Raw genomic sequence first — 23,229 nt, 5'->3', positions numbered from 1 at the left:
CCCACTCTGCCTCATATAATGACGAATATGCGCAAGTAAGTTGTACGAAAATAGTTAAGTTGAAAATAAGAATAGATGGTATTGTCGTAAATAAGGGAAATGAAACAAAAACTTATTTTCTTCACAGTTGCGAGGATGGCCATCTTTATGCCGTTTAAAACTCAACGTAAAGAAGGAATTTAATATGTAATTTTTCGCTTTTTTTTAAAGACTTTACAACTTATTGTAAATGTACGACTTCTAATCTTCTTTACACTTTAAGATGTCACTAGTTTATGGATAACAATGCGGGACTAAATGCTTGAAAGACGGAGAGTGTTACGGAGATATTTTATCTCTGACAAAGGTTAATGAACCCAGTAAAATGGTTAATTAAACAACAATAATAAGTCGATATGCATATTTGAGACAAACGCACAATAACGCTTACTACGTTTTACGAGGACGTTTATGGAAGTGTGGATGAAAACTGGAATATATTTGAATTATATTAAGAATCATGAAGGGAGGTGCTTGAAAAGTTCAAATGTGGACAACAATTACGATGATTGGAATTTCACTTAAAAGTATTATTTCAGTTTACATAGAAGTCTACAGGTACATTATTAAATATTTCATTGATATACTTCCTATATCTCTATAGGAATTGTTCATTACCCTTAGCGAGCTCGATTAACAAGAAGACAAACCTCAGAGTTGCCAGGGCAAGATGTTCATGTGACGGATAATTTCTTTTTTGCAGTTAAACGAGTCAGCGAAAGAAATCTTGCAGCGAATCATACTTCCTCAAATATTTTTGACACTGAAATTACTTTTTGACTGCATGGATAGTTATGGAAATCTCGTGCCCCCCTTTAATAAACATATGACACCTCTCCCGTTACCGTTTTCAAATTTAAGGTAACCTCCTGGATTTTGCTGTAATAATTGAACGCTCCCGAAGATCACTTTTCTACTTGTCCGATGTAATGGGTAGTACATGGTGCAACCAGTATGTTCTTTGATTTTATTCCAATGTAGAAATCATGTTTCCCTGAGAACGGCGATGGCAGCGCGATTGGGTAGAAGGCCTGCAAGGGTCCCACGCCAGACCACGCCTGACTTATCGCTGCGTTTACTGTGTTGCTCTCAAGGGTTGTACGTTGAAGTCTCTGAAACTACTCACAGTTAACCTGGCCGTCTTATAGGTGATATGTCAGACTTCAATTCATCAAGTACGGTTTCTAGATGAAAGTCGTAGCTGAAATGCTCCAAATATATCATAAACATTAGAATATAGTGACTTTTTTACAGAAAACCTGATGGTGGTCCATGGTATCGTTATCAATAATTGACAATATTGTTTTAATGGGAAGTGGTGCTGTTTTTTTACTTCTTTTAATTCTTTAATACTACAATTTTCGTATGCATTGCATTTTTATGTGTGTTTCTTTTAAAAAGATTTTCTGTCTTTTTTCACAGTCAACTTAAAAATGGTTTACATTTTTATATTTGCGCACAGGGTTGTAGAATCGTTTTCAATGACTTTCATGTTTTGTTTTTAGTATACTCAGCGGTTTCAAAAGATTTATTTTACTTTATTTTGTAAAATCAGCACTCCTAATTTTTACGCGAACTATCATACGTGTACATACGTCAATAAGAATGGGTGTGTGACTGTTTCCAAATCGTTGCAAACTAGTTATTTCCTCGTTACGCTTCAAATACGGCTAGTTTTCAATCGGGTTCGAACCCACAACATACGGCATCAGTCGCCTAGCGGAGAGGCCACCGAGAGAACCGCTCGACTAAATCCCCACTCTCCAAAGAATATTACACAATTAAGTATTCAATGATATTTCTGTCTTTTATGAATCATACCTTACTGATTTATATACTCCGTAATTCCTCGAATTTTTTATTTCGATCGAGAAAGATAGTCTATTTTGTATTACACTGTAACGGTTAATATTTTTGAAGCATTTGGCGCACCGTACTCCCAGACGCTTACAATTATGAGTCTCATTGTACTATTTATACAGTTTCTGTTTTTTTTTAATTAGACATTTTATACATTTTTTGTTTCTTTATACAGGCAGTTTTATTGCATCAATAATGATCTGAGCTTACATGTCATAATTCGTCTCACATTCCAACTTTTCCCAACACTGAAACTGGCCTGATTGCGATTATAACACATTCAACAATTCTACTGTTCTCGACCATGTTTATTCAGAAATGTTAGATCAGCTCAAAGTTTATGACACATTTTCCAGAAAAGTCTCCCTCGTTTGTAAAATTGGCTACTTTAACAATTTGTATGACCCCTAGGTCTATCTACTGGTCAGTTGTTAATGGTAGATATCCTATTGTCGATAAAATTCTTTACTACGAAAAAGCTGTTACACTACTACAAAGATTTTTTGGAGAAGACATGGCAAAGTGGCTGCTTGTAACACCTATGAGCCGAGCAAAATTTACACAACTGTAACAATACTGATCAGCGACTTCCTGTCGTGGGCTCCGGTCCGTTTGTGTGCCTGGGAAATCTTGACGAAGCAAATGTTCAATACGGAAAATTGAAGCAAACTTTGATGTCTTTCACCTTCGAGGTGAGCACCAGCTTAATTAGAATTGTGAGATTGGGGTTTCTATGATCTTTTGTTACACATACGACTCTGTTGTCGGACTATCTACGAAGAAGCCTTGCCAAATGCATTATCTACAGAACGTTGACAATGACTCCTAAACCTAGGATGTCTCCAACTCTCCGCATGTTTTAAAACAATTTAATGCACATGGTATTATTGGCAGGATCAAGCAACTAAGAAAATGTCTTACCTTCGGCAATCTGTCAAACTCCTCTAATGTCACATTTGTCTCCCATTTTTTTTGGCCTTCATATGTCAATGTACCATTGATATTCAAATTTACTATTTTCTGTGTAAGTACAAATTGTTCAGACGTTTTGCAGTATTTCTCCAGCTGAAATCTATAACAAAGTGAATCATTTGGTTATTCACGATATTATTCAATAAAAACAAGAAAAATGTAAAAAGAAGAATTCTTAATTGCATTTATCTTAAGATACCACACTTGCAATATGCAAAATAAGCGAACGAAATGACTTATGCTTACAAACTTGCAAACTGGACATTTGTATGTATGTATTTCTGTATGTATGTATGTATGTATGTATGTATGTATGTATGTATGTATGTATGTATGTATGTATGTATGTATGTATGTATGTATGTATGTATGTATGTATGTATGTATGTATGTATGTATGTATGTATGTATGTATGTATGTTTAGGTTCTATCTATCTATCTATCTATCTATCTATCTATCTATCTATCTATCTATCTATCTATCTATCTCCTTGCCTAGTGTATCTATCAATCTATCGATCTGTCTATCTATCCGTCTATCTATGTATCATTGTCTAGTGTATCTATCTATCTATCTATCTATCTATCTATCTATCTATCTATCTATCTATCTATCTATCCAGCAGTATAAATTTTTGATCCATCGATAGATAAGTCAATACTTGCTTGCTTGAGTGTGTGTACATAAGAACAGTTGTATAGATTAGTGCATGTAAAACGAACAATCCATAAAGTAATATCATGCATCTATTGAAGGGCTGCGAGGGGTCTTCAATGGGACCATACACCCTGCAGTGAAACGTAACCATTTGTGTGGGAAGTCTAAGGTAAAATATTGCAAGATGAATCTAGTTTTATACCTCTAGGTTAGATAATCTTCAAGAAAAAAGAGACAAGGGAGCTACTTAAAACTTTATCCCGTATCGTCTGCCGATAATTCATGACTGTACACAAGAGTTGGCTTCCTTTCTGTCGTCTTTCTCCAATAGTAATTTGGCTTTGTATAAAATCAACAGCGCTCTTAGTTAAATCAGCATTTACGTTCAGCAATTAGGACATTTTGCAATTTAGCTTGTTGTTTTTTAACTAAAAGATATGAAATCAATTTAATAATATTTGTAAACTTTGTCAATAGTTTGCCTGATGGACTCCCAGGTATTATGGTTTCATATTTTTAGGTGAAGCACTATATCAGCCACATCTTACCTTCTTTTAGCCGCGCATAATTTGGTGACCCTCCCACAAATGTATGACCCTTCAAAGGTGCTTGCGTGATAAATTGCGACCCTCCCGCCAAACACGCCAGCACTCTCCTCTATAATGTCTGTCCCTAATTTACATAACAATTAAGCAATTGTTATGAAAATTAGCTTACACTGGTTAAGTTATTCCTGGGGAGAATACTGCAGTCATTGGGTCGAGTTTAAGATTGTCCGACAAGAAGGGGGGGTCACATTATAGTACAGGTGCGCACGGAATTCCGCCGGCCCACCCCCTGTAATTACTGAAGGTTTCCTAATGATCATATCCTACAGGCGAGTCGCTACTGCGGTGTTCTAATGCATAACTCTGTATATTTAATGATTGGTCCGTGAGTAACGCCATTTACGGCGTAAAACGGAGATTCACCACTGTCTATGTGCGGACTATGATAATGAGTTGCGTTATTATAACTGTGCCTGTGTTCTGAACAATGTTTTGGCAATGCCCTACGCTTAAAGTATTTATGGGAGCAATTTTTTTACTTCAAAACATGCATCATGCTTCCCATGTAAAGCTACCATCTGTTGACATAAAACCAATATCATCGTCAGTGAAAACGATTGCCCGAGTAATTAACAAAGTATTCAGAAACTATTATGCGTTCGAAAAGCGCAAGATATTCCTCACATTTTGTTGACGTAGCATTTACCACCGAGGTTCAAAATAACTGCTATGCAATAGTAATATGATAATACATCCCGCCAATAATCCTGCTATCGGAAGCAAAGCTGTTGTTTTATTTTCCCGTGGATCAAGTATAACAAATAACTTAATATGTTCTCTTGTAAAATTCATAAAACCTTACACAGTTCAAATATTATATGAAAACCAATTCAAGAGACCCATATAACGTATTTTCAAACAAATTTAAAAGTTCAAGTATTTTCACGCTAGAGACAAAATTTCAAAAATGCACTTTAAAAGAAAAAGGAACTATGGTTGTCTCCGGATCAATTTATTCTTATTTTGTGACCGTCATTTTCAGTGATATTGCATGGTGAAACCGGACATATCCCACTGACATTCACTTTGTTGGAGGACCTTATATTGTAATAATATTTTCTTATCCGATATTTTGTAAGATTGTATGGACTAGCAGGCAGTTGAAAAGAGTATAAGACATTGTCACGACTTCTTGACGACTAAAATCCTCATCATAACCTTCCTCGGCTAAATCCAGATTACTTTCACGAACATGCCAAGTGCATGATGAAGCAAAGATTTAAGCATAAGGAGAAATAAACAGCGAAAAACACGAATCCCACAGATCTTTTACGTTCACAGATATATACTTATTCTATTTTTATGGAAAGGAAACTTTTGATACTGATTGCAAAGCGATGTTAAATATTATTTGTCAAACTGGCGACCTTATGTCTTGTTGAAAATGTTGAGACAGGAAAGCCCTATGCTCACCAGTTAGTTTATTGCATGCCACTGTTGGTTAGGGCTCTTAGAGGTATAACATTGATCCTGGACAATGCTCAATTGGAGAGGTCATGCAACAGATAATGTTGGTAATATACACCCTCTCTTGTCATCGACATCCTCCTGAAAGACCTCTCAAAAACTTCAAATAAAGCACACCCTTTCACATAGAAACAATGGTAGGCTGTTTACAAACTCCTGCACGCCTCCTATTGTAATTATATATGTATGAATTATAATAAATTAGGAAATTTATAAAGATGCAGGCCATTTAAACCAAAAACACCGAGATTTATGACCTTTGGATCTCCAACGGCAATCGCCATTCAAAGAGATATATGTAGTTCACAAATCTCCTATATTTGATCTCATGTATAACACCTTCGAAAAGAACACTCTATGACAGTCACCTGATCTTTTCAGCCACCTTTGCGTTGAAAGTCCAATTTCGTTTGATGCGTTTATATATATCCAAAACCCACTTTGCTTCCGAGGTATTCGTCTTGGCTGTTTCTAAATTCATTACTGCCATCTGTTCATATTTACCAACCGCAACGTTGAAACTGTTATTCAGTTTTACGGTTTCATTCATGACGTCCGGAACATACTTGTTTATCGATTTTTGACGTTGACTCGCAAAATTTCTCTTCTTTGTAGTAATAGCTGCTGCAGGTAAGTCCATAAAATTGGGAACAAAGATGGTGCTGTTATTGATATTCTTTTGGTTGCCGCTAACGGTGACTGCAAAAGGCAAGGCCCCGTCTAATAGCTTTCCTACTTTCGCATAACTTGGTATCGTAATCCTTGAGTTACTATGGCCTAAAAGTGTTATCGTAACAATACAAATGGCAAGTCCGAAGAAGACGACTACACAAAAAACCAACGAACGAGTAGATTTGGTGCAACGCATATTCAAAGTCACAGCGGCCGCTCCCCGGTATCTAAAAGAGACGAAAACATACAGTATAAGTTGTGAGCAATGACCGTCTATCATATTTTCGTCTGTACAAACGTTTATATCATTGCATAATCACTGATTGCGTGACTTGTGATACTTGTCCAGATAGAAGAATGCAATATTTGCTCGAATTCAATGTTTCTACCTTTATCGAAGTTCATTTTAAATGCAGTAAAATAGCAGATCAGAATTATCATAAATAGCAGGACATAATGTATCACTGTTTACTATATTATATCAGGAAATATTGCCAAGCCTCTTTGAAAGCGATAATGAATTTCATAAACGCGTTTTTTGTACCACAATCCGTGATTCGTGTTGGTCCAATGGGGAAGACATAGTTAAGTGCCATACCTGTGTCATTTAGGAGTGCCATTAATGTATTTTACAGTGAAAAATTCTCTCTTACTTATACTTTATGACATCCCTAAGGCAAAATTTCAACTAGTGTCAAAGTGTTATGGTAAGCGCGTCGATAGACTGGTAGAACGGCTTAATCATTGAGGCAAATAGAATGAGAAGAACGAAGTTACGTTCCGTTCTCAACCTTAAGGACGTTTAAGGGCTAGGGGCAGTAGTTGTATACTATTTCTTTATATAAATATTTCAATTTCGTTATTTAATTCTCATACATAGACTTTGTAGTTTACGTTTATCAAATCAAATCTTTGGCTGGCTATTTAATGGTTTGAGAAATGAATGTAGAGCGGTATCTCACTGATAGTTTATTATTGCTATGTGTGACCAGGCACCTAATCTTTTTTTCAAAACATGAACTTTATCGTTATCAGCGCTGTTGTTTATAAGGTTTGCTAGTTGCATTTTATCAACATCAGAATATCTGGCAGTTTATGAACTGGAATGTTTTACCAAAGCATGCACCACATATACGCTTTGTATGTACAGATGACAAAAGCTTCTTTGAAATTAGTTATGTAAGCTGGTACCAGATATGAACTGAATATGCTCACGTGTTTTACGACAGGTTCATTAATAGTAGTACCCTTCACAGAATAATAAGATACATGTTATCACTATATGTAGCAGGTTTTTTCAACTTCGCACAGTACTCTCAGAGTTTAATCACTAATAACAAAACTTTATTTAATGTGCAAGTGAGCTGTTAATTAACTTGACACTGCTCAATGCTTCATGGGACAACTAGATATCCATCAGATCAACATTTGTAGCACGTTTTATTTAATTTAGTGCTGTAATTTTAGAGTAATGTCACTAACTACAAAATTCATGAAATATGCAAATAAACCCTAAATTAACTTGACACTGTTCAATGATTCATAGCACAATTAAATATTTATCAAATAAATTTCTGTAGCACGTTTCACAAAATGTGGTGCCGTAATTTCAGAGTTATATACCTAATTACAAAGTTTATTAAATATGCAAATGAACCCTTAATTAACTTAATTTACGCTACTAAATGCTTTACAACGCGGTAAGATATCTGTCAGATCAGTATATGCAGCAGCTTTCATGACGTTTGATGCGTCATATGACTAATTATAAAACTTCATGAAATATGCAAATGAGCTAATTATTAACTTGACACAGCTCAATCCTTCCCAGTACAATTGGATATTTATCAGATCAACATCTGTAGCAAGTTTCATCAAATTTAACGCTAAATTTTGGAGTAATATCACTTATTACAAAGTTCATTAAATATGCAAATGAACCCTTAATTAATTTCACACTACTAAATACTTTACACTTCAGTTAGATATCAGTCAGATCAGTATCTGCCAGTCGCTTGTACTGCTTGGTCTCGCGTAGCTTCCGGTATTTATAGCTGGTACAAGCGACTGTTACGCCTCACGCAATCCCCCTTGCTATTACATATTCATGAGGTACGCGTCATAGTAATGGGTGGGGCAACAATACCATATTTGGATAGTGAAAGTTCATCCTTCAGGTCATACATTCATGAGGTGTGAAAAATAGTTGACAAGACCCATCTATGGAAATCCGGTCACGACATGCGACATGCGACCTGCGACTTCAAAACTGCGACCTGCGTCCTGCGAGTTTGAAACATACGACCTGCGACTTCGGCATTTAGACCTAGGTGTAACCTGCGACTTCACAACAGCGACCTGCGTCCTGCGTGTTTGTCAAACTGCGACATCAGTCTTGATTTGTTCGCACCATTGCTCTGAACACGAGCCTGAAAAACACGAGGGACACCATTGCACTGTATTAAAACAGCCGGTTTACCACATTCTCGCGACCAGGGCATAATTTTCGCACCGCTGGCCTACGCAAAAATCGGCCAGCAAAAGAATTCAACCAGCGATAGAAGTGCACGAAGGTGTGACGGTAGAGAATTCCACAAACGAAGAGCACAAATTTATTTTCCTTCTTACGAAAGGCAAACTGATCTGAAATAATGCAATAGCAATAGGGTTTTAAACGTCTACATCAGAGTTAGTTTCTGGAACTTTTCTGCCCACATGATCTAAAATATTATATACACACAAAATAATATGTACATATTATAGTATGTACATAAGTAGTAAAGTAAACGTGGTCAACTGGGATGAAGTAAGAATTTTACACCCCATTTTATTCATTTATCTACATGAAGTGAAGGAAAAATTAACCATCCATGTAACTAAAGTGTGACCCTGACCTATATACGAACTCACGCACGCGCAGCAGTGCATTGTCCTGAACTAAGCGGGAAATTCCCTGCTGAGCATGTTTATACATGTACGGGAAATTCCGTGTGAGTCATCACCATCAAACTAGCCTATATAAAGGACCCCCGTTGTCAGTCCGGCCGGCCGGTCGCGGAGTCTAGCTGATGTTGAACACGAAGTTAACTAAATTTCATATCCATTTAATCCATAATGTCTTAGGTATCTTTCCAGAGGTGGACTAAATCCTTCTTGTTTTTGAATTTCTAGCGCCTGATGAAATATGTCCTGAATAAGTTCTGACCCCGGAGCCTCTGTTGTTGCGCCTTTTTCTTGTATTTGTGTAAGCAGCTGTTTATATTGAACATAATAATGTTTATATTTCTCTCGTCTCTTTGCTACACCAGTTTTCCCTTGTATCACATCAATAACAACACCTGGTATAGGAGTTAAGGCTAACAGTACCGGAACTGTTGGAATTGCTGCTATTACAGCAGAGCTTACAAGAATTCCCTTAGTAATATTGAGAGCCATATCAATTCGACCCATTAATTTATAACTTCGTCGATATGCAGCACTTGTTCTTTCTATGTAATCAGCCAACTGTTCAACGCTTTCAACAACTGAGATGTGCATTTTTACTGTATATGTAAGGGGGGATAAAAAATAATTGTAGTAATATAGAAATACAATATGGCAGAAGGAGGAGAAGATATACCACTCCAGGATTTCGATGATGCAAATTTAAATGATGATGATGCTACTGCTGAAACATTCTTTATAGACGATGATAATGCTCTTGCAGAAGCTGATCCTTTCTGGCTAGCCCACAGGATGATCGTTTGATTGGACAGAGAAGAGAACTTACACAAGATATGGCTGAACAACTCTTAGACAAATATAATATTACTAATCAGTATGCACGAGACGAATTGATTATGAATGCTGAGATTAAAGGTGGTGATCTGTATTATAAAAAAATCAGAGTTACAACAGATAAAGGAAGTAGATTTTTAGAGAAATCCTCAATAAAAAGGTTAAAAGGAGGTTCTGAATTGTAAACAAAGTATATAAATATAGTGAGCCCGAATATGTGAGTCGTACATTGTATTCTGTAGATGTGGAAAACGATAAAATACCGGCTGAGAAGATGACGCCAAAAGACATGGGTATATACAAAGATAAACTGACAGAGTTACGGCAAGATGCTTCTGGTAATGCAGATAAAATACAAGCTTTTGAAAATAAAATCGAACAATGGAACAATCTAAACCCAGAATATATAGCTCTTAATGATGAATTAAAGATTGCGAATATGCATCTTGGCGAGCTTAACAACGAAAAAGTTAAAATAAGGCTAGAGAAAAGAGAAGTTGAAAAACAGTTAGAGGAAATTCCTGTAGAACACACCCAAGCAAAAGTAAAAGCTGAAAAATACTAGCTGAACTTATAACAAGAGAAGCTAAAGTTGACAATCGAATTGAATACGAACATGGTAAGATCAGTGGGGCACATGAAAGACTGGCTACGACTAGGTCTCTTCGTGATGTAATTTCCGATCCAGAATTGTCACTCAGGCTGAAGCTAACAGAGTTATTTAAACGAAATGGTATAACAATCGCTGCAATACTGACTGCCCTTGGAATGACAATATCAACAATTGCCCTGGCTGTGACTAGAGGAGGAGGGGGAGCAGGGGGAGCAGGGGGAGGAGGAGCAAACGCAGGAGGTTCAGGTCCGCCCAAAGTATACAAAAGCGAAAGAAATTGTAAAGCAATTTGGCGAATGGTTAAAAACATTGGCCGCAAAAAGTGCTGCTGCAATACCAGGTTTAATCGGCTCCCTCGTCAGTTTTCTATTAAAAACAGCAGGATCGGTTGTCGGATTTGTCGGAGAACAGCTATGGATATTTTTAACTGGTTTAACATTAGTCATTATAAATAAAATTATGTATTAATATATGACACCCCTACGGCATCAACATGTTTGGTGAAAAGAATATTGCAAAGTTTCTTTCCAAAATAAAGACCTGTTTGGTTTCTCTGTCGAATTGGAATGGTGCAAACTCCGGCGGGTAAATCGACATATCCTTCGAGCAAATCCAGGTGTCCGACTCAAAGATGATAATCTATATCATAACATTTTAGCTTTCGTGAAGGAATGTCAGAAGACTAACTTCTTTAAGCGACTAGAATTCATAGCTGTATTCCAGGATACTGAGGATGACCAAGAGGCTCATCATCTCCAAGAATATTGGGTCCTTCGATTGATTCGCGACACAGGCAATCGATTTATCTTTCAGGCAGACGGAAATATTTACGTAAAGATGTGATTTATTTTCTTTTTTCTTCTACTATATACATTACACGAAAATGGGGTACGATAGAACATTATCACCGACTTTCACCAACCGAATACCGAATGGAACGAAGTCAGAAAGAACTCATCATGTGATTGCTCATAATCCAAGTGAGGCAGATCCAGGCCAGACACTTATCATACGATGTCCGAAGTTAGAAAGCTGAGTACTCTTAGTTCCAGATACTTTCGACCTGGTTTTTGATCTCGAAGTAATGGGAGATGAATATAACCGAGTAGTACAAAATGTTGCAAAAAATTTGGTGGAGCGTATGAAACTCACATTTGAGGGTCAGACACTTTTCGATTTGAATAAATATAACCTTATTGAATGTTATCGCGATCTCTTCAAACATAAAAAGGAGAGAACTAACATGACACTGTACGGAATTCAGAACGAAAATCTAAGAAAATTAAGAAGCGGTTCGACCGATGGAGATCAAAACGTCGTGAGCGATAAGTTACTTTTCGACACATATAAAACAAAATATGCTATTCGTCTCACTCACCCCCTAATAACAGGTCATGGAGTTGCATATCCAAAAGCGTTAGGGAGTCATATTGAATGGGAAATTACGTTGGCACCCGCCCCCCAATTACTTGTCAGTAATCAGGTTGTTACAACCAATTATAAATTAAAAAACATTCAAATGGAATACGAGACAATTTCTGACCTCGATCTCGCGAGGTCAACTGCTGGTTATTACAACGGTGGAAAAAGTTACCTTTACGAGCATATACATTATTTTAGAACAATCCCATTCAAAGAATCGGACACGGTTATCAATGAAAATATAAATGTACCACGACGTAGCATTAGAGGTATCGCTATACTCTTCACTAAAAATCAGAATCAGGCAGAACTGAACAGTGAACTTTTCTTTAACCCATCCATTGAATCTGTGTCTGTATCAATCGAAGGCATTGCAAATAAAGTGTACGCTCAGAAGATGATACCAAGACAATTTTGGCGAGAGGTGCGACGGTATTTTGCTGAAGATAAAGATTGGTGTGAAATTGATATAGATGAGGCCGATTATTTGAAGAATAAATTCTGTCTGTTTATCGATCTGCGTAGCTTTAAAGATATTGAGTTTCATGGAAATGGTTTAAAAGTAATGAACACAAAGGACGGAATTCAACTTGAGATCCTGAAGAAAGATGCCTCGTGGGGTGGCGATGACGCTCACAATGATAATATATTTGCCCACATTTATGTTATCAGTGATGCCCTGGTCTCTATTGAAAATAGTAGATTAATGTCTTTACAATATTAACCATGACCCGTCGTCCGTCCTATCGGCATGTTTCTGCCAGCCATTCGCCGTGTCTGGATTATATAACTGCACACGTTTGATATCATTTGGCGCCATCATGATTTTACTACGCTTTTCACTACGGATTTCTCCAGCCTTTTTCCGTACAAACTGTACAAACTGTGCCGGCTCGGGCTTCTTCCCAGTTTCAAATAGATCTTTATAATCTTCAAAGTTCAAATGTTTTCTAACACAAACATCTTTCACCCCTTTATTTTTTTTCGTCTCCGAAGTTGGAGTTCGAAAAGCATACACTTTCGAGCGTATGCCAACAAAATCAAGAATAGGTTCACCATTCAACTCATCTTTAATTTACCTATCACTTTTTTATTAATCTTCGGAAAGTTGGGGGCCACCATGGGTCCGCTCATCCCACTAGTATCATATATAGACTTCTCACCATTCTTTTCAACATCTTCTCGGACTATATCATTGAAAGTTACGTCCGGATCCGGGATCGGCACACTGTAAACAAAACTATCAGTATCCATGTAGGCTAATCGTATTCCAGGGAACTGGGCCCGAAAGTAATTGTAATGCGTTTCATACATAAGCAGCTTAGAAAGTTCCAGTACTGCGGCGCCGATGAAAACTGGTTTTACATATCTATGCTCATCCGTTTTCAGTTCCAGTAGGGCACTGTCGCAGGAATCGCCATCCTCTTCGGAAGTTATGAAAGTTATATGTTTCATCTTTGGATTATACTTCTGAATCTTTTTACGTCCACTATCCGTGCCGTTCCAGTCCGAAACAAATTTAAAGTCTCTGTACTTTCGAACATCTTCTATTGTCTTACCGAACATTGCATTATTCATCAGCTTATAGAAATTCTTTTCGAAATCTGTCCTCCCCTTTGTCCTCATTTAGTGTTAAAGTCAATATATTTCGCGAGACATGGAGCTTCATCGAAAGCAAGCACCCGATAAATCTTTTTCAATCTCATTCCCATCCGAAGATAGAATTCCAGCAACTTGTAGTGTAAGACGTATCTCTCTCTATCCATCACACTTGTAATCAGTCGACCGCCCTGCCTCGGAAATTCATAGTGATGCGGTGCTAATGGCAAATCGCTGTGTTCTTCATGTAATTCGGCTGGGTATTCTAAGTCTACTTCTAGAAAACTTGGTGGAAAGGTGGCGCCAGGTCCCCACGCTCCGCCAGCTCGGGCCCCCGCTCCGCCGGCGGCCCATTCCTCCCACTCTTCCATCGTCATCCAATGAAGTCCGCCCGTAGGCATTGCCTGACTCATTGCCCAGCCGTAGAGATTGTTTGCATCGAGATATTTTATTTCGGTCACCGGCTTCTCTGGATCGTAATTCGCGCCAGCGTAAGCCGGATGATTTGTCTGTAAATAATGAATATTACACTGGCTGATACCTCCTCGAATTCCCCGTTGTACGAAAGTCATCTGCTCAGCATCTTGAATGAGTTTAAACTTATTACCCGTGTAAAGTAACATAGCATCCCATGTCAAGCCAGGCGCTGACATATAGTGGGCTGGATCTAACTTGTACGCTTCTAAACATGTGTCACGGAAATTTTCAAATATATTTGCAAGAAGTAGAACGTCAGTCTCACAATAGAATTCCATATAATCACGAATCGTCTTACATCCAACTTCGTCCCATACTCGCAAAGCATGTTCGTAATCAGACTCCGAAATCCCCTCTTCCGTCAATTCGCTATAAAATTCCTCCTCTCCGGGAGCTCACCCTCTCCCAGTCTGTCAACCGAGTCTAATATTCGTAGGGGAAGAAACCTTTCGCCCTTTGAATGTCCGGGTACGAAAGTGGGGCCGCCGTCCACCCATCCTCCGGCACAGTTTTTGCCAACTTCGCCAATGACCCCATCATCAGCTGAGCACTGTCCATAAACTTTATAGAAAAGAAACGTCTCTTTATCTCCTCTTCCCTCCGGCAAACAACAATTGAGGCGTGAAAAATAAATGTTTTCGAGAGACCCATAATTCCTCCATTGCTCGTCTTAGCTATAATTTTAGGCTCTGGTCCGGAACCCCCATCATCTCCTTCGGTAACGATTTCATGTAATTCTTTCAAAATAAAAGAACCATCGTATCCCTTGAGGTTGTGAAAGTAGATAGGAATGGTTCTCGACGGCCGGCATCCTTCGCAATAGAAGGTCGCCTCCTCCTTCACTACTCGGTATCCTGCCGGCTCTCCACATGCAATACAGACTGGATCACATCCGTCGCGCCGGTAATTAGAAGGATCCCTCATCGGTATTATTTTCCAATAATACGATTTAGAATAATACTCGGCCCGTTCTTTCATATCCTTTAGAAAGTCTGTAACACAGGAGAGACCTGTGAATGTTCTTTTACCATAAACAGTGGGTCGGCCCGGGCCTCGTTCCGAAGGTCCCCACCCCCGTTCCACCATAACATACGAAAGACAAATTGGAATGTGTCGGCCGGTCCCCTTCTCAATAATTGCCTCAGTATCTGCATAGACGACGTAGGGAGAAGGAACCTTCTTCCGATGTCCTTCAAATTGACACACTTCCTTAGGAAAATCTGGCTGGGCAGTGTCTGTTCCACAGTATACCTGATGTTTTTCTAATTCTTCTGTTGACTTAAAACCTCTTTTACAAACCATACAAATACACTTCCGTCTGCGCTCATTCTTTCGATTAGTACGAGAATTACGAAGGCGATTTTCCGCAGTAATTGGTACGAAGTGAGAACGGCCGCCGTCTTCACCAACTATCAGTAAGATATTTGCTATTTGATTCCTATCGGCTTCACCTTCGGAATGGGCTCCGCCTTCGGCTCCGCTACAGCTACTATATAACACATTTATTCCGGACGGATCGGGATCATTCTCGTAGATCTGAAATACTTGAAGTTTGACGCTCGGATTTTGCTGCTCGAAGCGCCTGAATACAGTCAGATCGGCGGGCGTAGGAAAAGGAATACCTTCCCAACAGTAGTCAGCAATAAATGGGCGTACGTATTCCATTTTCTCCTTACCTGACCACATTTCTTTTCACGAAACTCGGGGTCGGCCAACTTTAAACTTGCTACGATGGCGTATTGAAAACAGTTCTCGCTGCCCGAAGGTAGCACCAGATCGCTAACACAATGCTTATTTTTTAACCATCTGGGAAGTTGGACTGCGCCAGCCCCGGGCCAGCCCCGAGTAAAACTTCTACTAGAATTACTTCAAAATTAAGTATCTCCTCGAGAACGAGACCAGAACCCTCAACATTTTCAATTGTATCAAGCATACGATCGTAGCGATCTATTAATTGTTGCCCACATCCGATCCCGATCCTCTTACATCTTTTGTGTATGTATCATTTAATTTAACATACAATGAACGCGGTTGTGTATTACCAGTTTTCGGATCCGATAATTTGACTTCCATTTCGGTATAAAACAGAGTACATCTTTCGGGCCCCTTAACCATACCTTCAATATCCACCAGCTCCCCGATATCCTTGACTCGCTTGACTTCAGGAAATTCTTTTCTTAAAACTGCTCCCTTGAATGCTGTATGTAATTGACGGGACATAATAATCTTTATGATATATACTATCCTAAAAATTTTTTAAAATGAAAAAATAATTATTCTATGATAGGTCATCAAAATCCACTATAATATTTTTGTCAGCATTTATTTGTTTATATATCTCACCTAATCTTTCTAAGTCGACTATTTCTTCCGCATCTTGAATTCTGGTTTATTAGGCGCAGCACAAAATAACCTCTCAACAGTGAAAGAAAGAGCACGCTTACTTAAGCGCGGTTTAAATGCTAAGAATTCTATCTTACTACCTTTTCGGATATTACGAGGTACAATAGCAGGATTTTCTCGGACTGGTAGTACGGACTCACTGTTTTAAAACTGCAGTCAATTTCTTGAACCATATCAATACATGTAGCGAAATCGTGATTTCTCCCTCTCCCTCTTTTAAACTGAAATTTAAAATACGCCACTGGCTGCGCCCCGCTCCCTCGCTTCTGATACACTTTAGATGGATTGTAAAATCCGCAGGAATTATTCTTGGAGTGAGCGGCCAGGCTTGCAGCATAACTTTTAGCAGTGCTTGCATCGAAACTTTCACCTAGGGTACGGAATATTATTAAATCAGTAAACTTTGAAGACTCGGTTGCCAACGGACACACACCCCATCACATGTAGCTGGATCTTTAGAACCATATTTAGGTCCGATGTTGAAAACTACTTCTAGCTCACTGTCTACGTATATGAAAGGATCTACATATTCACCAAATACTAATTTGCCTCCATCATCAATTTTGATGTTTTCTCCGGTTTCAAGTATTTTTATTGCATCTGAAATAGAAAGGATTGTCATTGTCTTATCGTATATATCTTAATAAAAAAAATTTTAAAAAAATTTCTATGATATAGTATCCCAAAAATGTCATACATATTCATAAATGGACCAACTGGAAGTGGTAAGAGTTACGATGCAGTAAATTTGGATCCGTATCACGTACAGAATTTGACACTAGTTTTTCCAGCAACATTGCCGACTTTTATAATGGGCGTGTCACCCACGTTTCGATTGCCGATTTTCAGAACCAGTTTATAGAACATACGCTTAGTTTACAATGTCAGGCTGGGAGGAGGAGGGAGGTTTCCCTCCCTTCAGAACAATACATTATTTGTGACTCTTCCATAATTCAACATCTGACTTTTTCTCGAATCCGGGGCGTTTCCGTGGCAACGGAAGAAAAAAAGATTGTTTCTAGAGCATTTGACCATTTACCCAGTTCATTATCATATTCAAAGATATGCCTTGGGATTATTGCAGGCGGAATGTGTTGACTCGAGCCAGGTCGTACGAAATAGCCGCCTTAGAAGAACTAGAAGAGATTCACAATAAGTTCAAACAGACTTTCTTAGAAATTTGCCACGACTACAGACTTCCATGTTTGGTAATTCGGAACGCTCTTACCCCCCTCGTTCTCAAGAATATACTTAATCCAACAATTGATACCGAGACAGTCGGACCAGTAGAATATCCACGAGCTTTTGACTTTGGAATTGCATGGAGCGGCGGCAGCCAGGGATTTTTAATAGACGGTTTCAAGGAGGAGGAACTTGAAAAAGCGTACTTCCCACCTGGTCAAGAACAACTAGAACAACCTCGAGTCTCACTAAAGAACCTACACAAACTTCTTAACGCTTGTGAATCTGTGTGTGCTTATAATGCTTCGTTTGACCTACGAGCACTTGACATTATGAAAAGTGGGGACTTTGAAGTTACTTGTCTATGGCTTATGTCAGTTGTGTACATTATACTTCAACCAGAACTTATAGATAAAGCTGAAAAAGGGGGGCTCGAAAGAACGGACTGTGGTAACATGCACAGTCGTTTTGAAGATCTTGCAAACTTAATATGTTCAGGAACCGAGTTACCACCTCATCCACATACGGCCGAAAAAGATGCAGTAAGTGAACATTACTTACGACAGTACATGATAAATACTTGGCCAGGTGGGGGGTGGAAGCGGGGTGGTAAACTGACACTTTCGGCTTTCAAGAAATTAAGACTTTTTCCATGGTACTTATTGAATAACTTTCGTAAATACTTACGTTAGTACTTACGTAGTACTTGACAAGTACCATGGACAGGAACTTACGAAGTACTTACGTAGTACCAGCACAGGAACTTACGAAGTTCTAATAACATTTTCCTCCGGCTCCCAACTATTGAAACTTTCTGGATAACCTTTCCATTTTATCAGATAATATTTCTTTCCTCTAATTTTTTCGTCTTCAAAATTCGTTCTACTCTGTACAGCTCGTCCGAAAGGGCGCTCTGAAGTTCATCAGAATAGAAAGTGCCGAGTATTTCCTCTCCATTCAGATCTTTTATTTTGTAAACTGGTGGTGTTCCCAAGCCAGCTGCGTACACAACTTTTGAAACTACGAAAATCTCCTCTGTCCAATTTGGTAAATATCCTTTCTTGAAAGTGGTCTTGTATTTTGTAATTCGGACACGTTCTCCCGGCTTGAATTCAGGGTTAACTCCCCCGGCTGCCAACTCAGGACCGAATAGTGTATAAAATGCCTGCCAATCGTTCTCCTCTGTTACGTCCCTGGGTTTCATTTTGATACTTCCGTGAACGGTGTTATTGTAATTCTCGAGAAGGTGGGGTAGAATAGAAAGCCATTCACGTGTCTGTCTGTATGTAAAGTATTTCCACATCATCGTCTTGAGGGTCCGATTAAAACGTTCAACGACGCTAGCTTTTTTGTCACTGTAGGTGTGAAACCAATGAATGCCTGACTCCTGGAGCCACCCCTGCATTTTCTGATTAGTAAATTCCCGCCCCTCATCTGTCTGAAGTTTGTCGGGTCTTCTCCCAGATTTCTTAATCACATCTTGTAGTGCCTTCAGAGTGTCATCGGCCGTTTTTGACTGTATTGGCCTAGCCCAGGCATATTTACTGAGTACATCGATTACTGTTAGCATGTATCGAATGTTATGATTCTCTTTTGCGAATGCTGCAGGGAATTCCACAAGGTCTGCTTGCCACTGTGAGTCTATCGATGTTACAAAAACGCGTCGGCCGCCCGTAGCATGAGAACGAGGTACCGGTTTATGTAGATTATAAGTTAGCTGAGTTTTTAACCAGTCCTTCACCTCTTTCTTAGTGACGTGGAGTCCGCTGGCCCGTGCTGCGTCATACAATTTTTGTACACCTCCAAAACCAGTTTTCGGGTTGTAATATAATTCTCTAAGAGTTCCTTCGGGGGTGCCTTCGGCTTCAGCTTCCATAATTGCTATATTATACGAATAATTTTATGTCGTACGGATTCCGTAAACGAAATACTAGTTTACTGAATGGCCTACTTTTCAATTGCTTGATTAGGCCCACGGCTTCCCGTTCTGACACCTCCATTCCATATTCTTTTATAATACTTTTGTTGTCTATCTTGTTCGGTGTGTAAAATAGTACTAACATCTGTATTGTTTTCCCTGAATGGTTTACTAATACTAGTATATTGTTGAGTCAGAACCCAGACAGATAATCCATCGTGTCTTGCGCTGAAACCAAGTTGGACTAAAACGTTACTGCGCTTCTTCATATCTTTGGACGAGGCGCAGTCATCGAGGATTATTAAAGTGTTCGTTCCAGCCCATTCTTTATGTACGTAGGTTAATGTATCATCCACTGCATCGAGTCCGACTGGAAATATAAACACATTATCATCGGTGAAAATGAATCTTCTATTATACGCTTTATTATTCATGAATGTTGGGCAAATGAATATCACATATTCGAATTTCCTTAAGTACGGACCGGTGAGGAGGTCCAACATAAATTCTGTTTTGCCAGAATATGTCGGTCCAGTTATAATCATGTTGAATGGTGGGGTTACGTATATTGACATTTCCTCTGGATCTATATACTGTAAATTAATGAATCTCTTCTAGTTCTTTTAAGTTACTGGTTCGAGTTAGATGAAACCCAGTCACATCGACAGCATCTGAATGAACTATATAGTTAGTGACTTATTCCAGTACCTACAATAGTAATGAATATTGCTAAAGATAACAAACCAATTTTACCATATTCGTGAATAGGGTCTGCAGATGCTGCCCGTTCCGGGGAGGGGAGGGGAGGCCCCCGAGTCGTGTCATTGTGAGGTGGTGGTGACTCTCCGGGCTCGTCTTGCCACTTCACAGGATCTCCCCCCTCCTCCCCTCCTCCTTCCATCTCGTGTACAGCACTTTCTCGAACTTCCGTGTTTATATCACCGTTCACCCCGAAGGACATAGATTCTGTAGCGTATTGCAATTCATTATTATAACCGAGATTGCCGGGCCCGAAAGAATGACCATCTCAGACGGTAAGAGAAGTAAATTGGGTGAAACTGCCATATCAAGTTTGACACCAGTATTCATTATTGTGTCTTGATATCGCCTATAACTAATTACTTTGTCGGTATTGCGAATTTCATCTTCGAGGAGAACACCGAATTCTTTTCGGACTTGCTGTGCACTGCCAGTATCACCCACTATGGTACTACGAATATTTGCTTGTGCGCCAAGTATGCAATATACGTAGGCTTCAAGGCTTTCATTGAGGCGGGCGAGACCGGCCTTTGTTAGTCCCGAGTCTCCCTTCAGAGGAATGAAACTATTGTATTGTCCCTCCGATCCATCATTTCGGAAGAAATAATAGTGTGGTCTGTCTTTGTCGGGCAGTACATGTTTTTTCTTTCCAAAAATGGTATGTGTATAGAAAACGCCTCCGTCGGCGGAGAGGAAAAAGTCATGACCGTTGTATATCGCTTTTGGCTGTCGAACGGGACCACGATTAGTGTAATATTCATAACCATAACCAAGACCCTTATTTTGACCTTTTCGATATCGAAAGTCGGACTTCGTTGGACTTATATTTCCAAATTCTGTACATAGAAGTTCATATTGGACGAGATTGTATGGATTGTCGCCCGCTTTGAAGGTGGGGGTATCGTCTGGAAGTGCAACGCCCATTTCGTGAAGGATCCGACGTATTGTAAAGTATACATGGAAACGGCAGAATGATCGTATTTGCGGAGGAAATTTCTTATCAAAGAGATGGGCGAATGATATACCACAACCAGTAGTGCTGCACCATACAGCGAAATTCAGTTGCTGGTCCCAGTATTTCATCTTTGGGCTGCCCAGCCAGACATTACTTTCTTTTGCTGTTCTATGAGTGATTACATATCTTTGAACACATCCCGAGGATGGAAAGTAAATTTATCTGTCGGCGTTACATATATTTCTAAGTCCATGAGAATAGGTTTTATTCCCCCGTCCGGTTTGGAAGGAATATCAGCATGCTGTACTGTCGGTACGCTCGTCTTATTCAATTGAAAAGCAACTGGGAATAGGTCTGTACTCATTATTCGTGTTTCTATATACAGATAGATTTAAATGGAGAGAATTTTCTCGGAATCCCTGTCGGAACGATTTCTTTAGGGGTACTAACATTCCAGACTATGTTAATACTTTATTTCGGATTCAGGTTTAAACGAATTTTTTATTTTTTACTAAGAATAGATAACATACTGCAAACAATGGAGAATTTAATAAAGTCATCGGCAGCGGCAAATATGGCAGCGCATTCCGAGAGGGGCTTCGGCACCTTCAGCGCCTTCGGACAATAATCAATCCATAATAGAGACAAAACGTGAAAAAATACTCTGTGTCATCGCAAGTGGTCAAAGTAAGTTATTTTTTGGTAAGGAGTTTACAGTTGCTGACATAGAAAAATGGAAAGATGAAACGGTGGTTAAAGCCTTCAAAATGTACGAAGCGAAATACAGTTCTCTTATAAGTGATACCATCACTCAAAGTTTCATAGATCTAGGAGCCCGTGCAATCAGTCAGGTAGTTCCAATCGATGATCGAGATAACTATGCCACTGATCTTAAAAAGGATTTTATACTAAACAGTGAAATAAAACGATTATCAGGACGGATAGGGTACACGTGGGGGCCCGTGATTGCTCTAATTTCCACCGGTTTAATTACGGGTAAACATTTAAATTTAAAAAAATCGGGTTTAATATAGTACCTGAAATAAATGGATTCAACTTCACCGACTCAGCAAACGACTCCGCCAGGGACGACCTTACCAGGGACGATCCTAACACCACACCGGCACCTCCGACACAGCGCAACATAGAGAAAATGACGTTACCGACGAAGCATCCAGGGAGAGTTGCTGCGGGCAAGAAATTAGCGGAATGGAACAGGCAAAACAGGGAGAAGAAACTAAAAGCAATGGAGAGGGAGGGGGGGGATAGCGATGCGGTAGCAGACCTACCGCCTACAATGAAAGAACAGTGTGATAATAATTCACGCTGGTATAATAAATGTTATCTTGTTTTAGGAATTGTGGGAGTTTCATTGACTGCATTAGGGCTATATTGGGGGCGTGCTCGGCATACCCCCTGTCCCGTTAATCGATCGAGTCAGATCGGAAAGATCCTCCCCAAAATAAGAAAGCGGAAAAAACAGAGCCAGTAGCGGCTCCCTCCAGAACAGTTCCGACGGGAGGGGAGGGGGAGGGGGAGGGAGAGGTTTCCAGCTCCTCTACATTGTATGAGATGGATTAACTCCCCATATTTTTTATTTTTATTTTTTATTTTATATACTAGTCAGCAATCATGGATATTAAAACAGTTGTAAACACAATGTACGATGGTATTGTAATCGCAGGACTTGCGATGGGATATCTTATGATCTCCAGCAAATTTCTGAAAATAGAGGTTGGCGATCCAAGTCGTCCAAATTTGACTCGATTGGCAAAATTAGGCGGTGCGACTGCTGCCGCGGTAGCAACCAAAGATCTCCTTGAACAGAAAAATATTATTCCTGCAGA

The 23,229-nt window shown here is 39.2% G+C and overlaps 1 protein-coding gene across 2 annotated transcripts in view; it reads right to left on the bottom strand.

The window, feature by feature from the left end:
- The window catches only part of LOC139115886 (alpha-2,8-sialyltransferase 8E-like), a 41,435-nt gene that overhangs the window by 7,926 nt on the left and 10,280 nt on the right, over nt 1-23,229 (bottom strand). For both annotated transcript variants that reach the window (XM_070678293.1, XM_070678292.1), the window contains exons 2-3: nt 5,974-6,504; nt 2,821-2,971 (exon numbers count right to left, since the gene is read on the bottom strand). In XM_070678293.1, the coding sequence (XP_070534394.1) occupies nt 2,821-2,971; nt 5,974-6,473 (651 nt within the window). In that variant the 5' untranslated portion in view covers nt 6,474-6,504. The remainder of the gene's footprint in view (nt 1-2,820; nt 2,972-5,973; nt 6,505-23,229) is intronic.

This window comes from Ptychodera flava, chromosome 17 (genome assembly GCF_041260155.1).
Source record: "Ptychodera flava strain L36383 chromosome 17, AS_Pfla_20210202, whole genome shotgun sequence".
Classification (NCBI taxonomy): domain Eukaryota; kingdom Metazoa; phylum Hemichordata; class Enteropneusta; family Ptychoderidae; genus Ptychodera; species Ptychodera flava.
The sequence above is the reverse complement of the archived record's forward strand: the minus strand, read 5'-3'. Positions and strand labels throughout refer to the sequence as shown.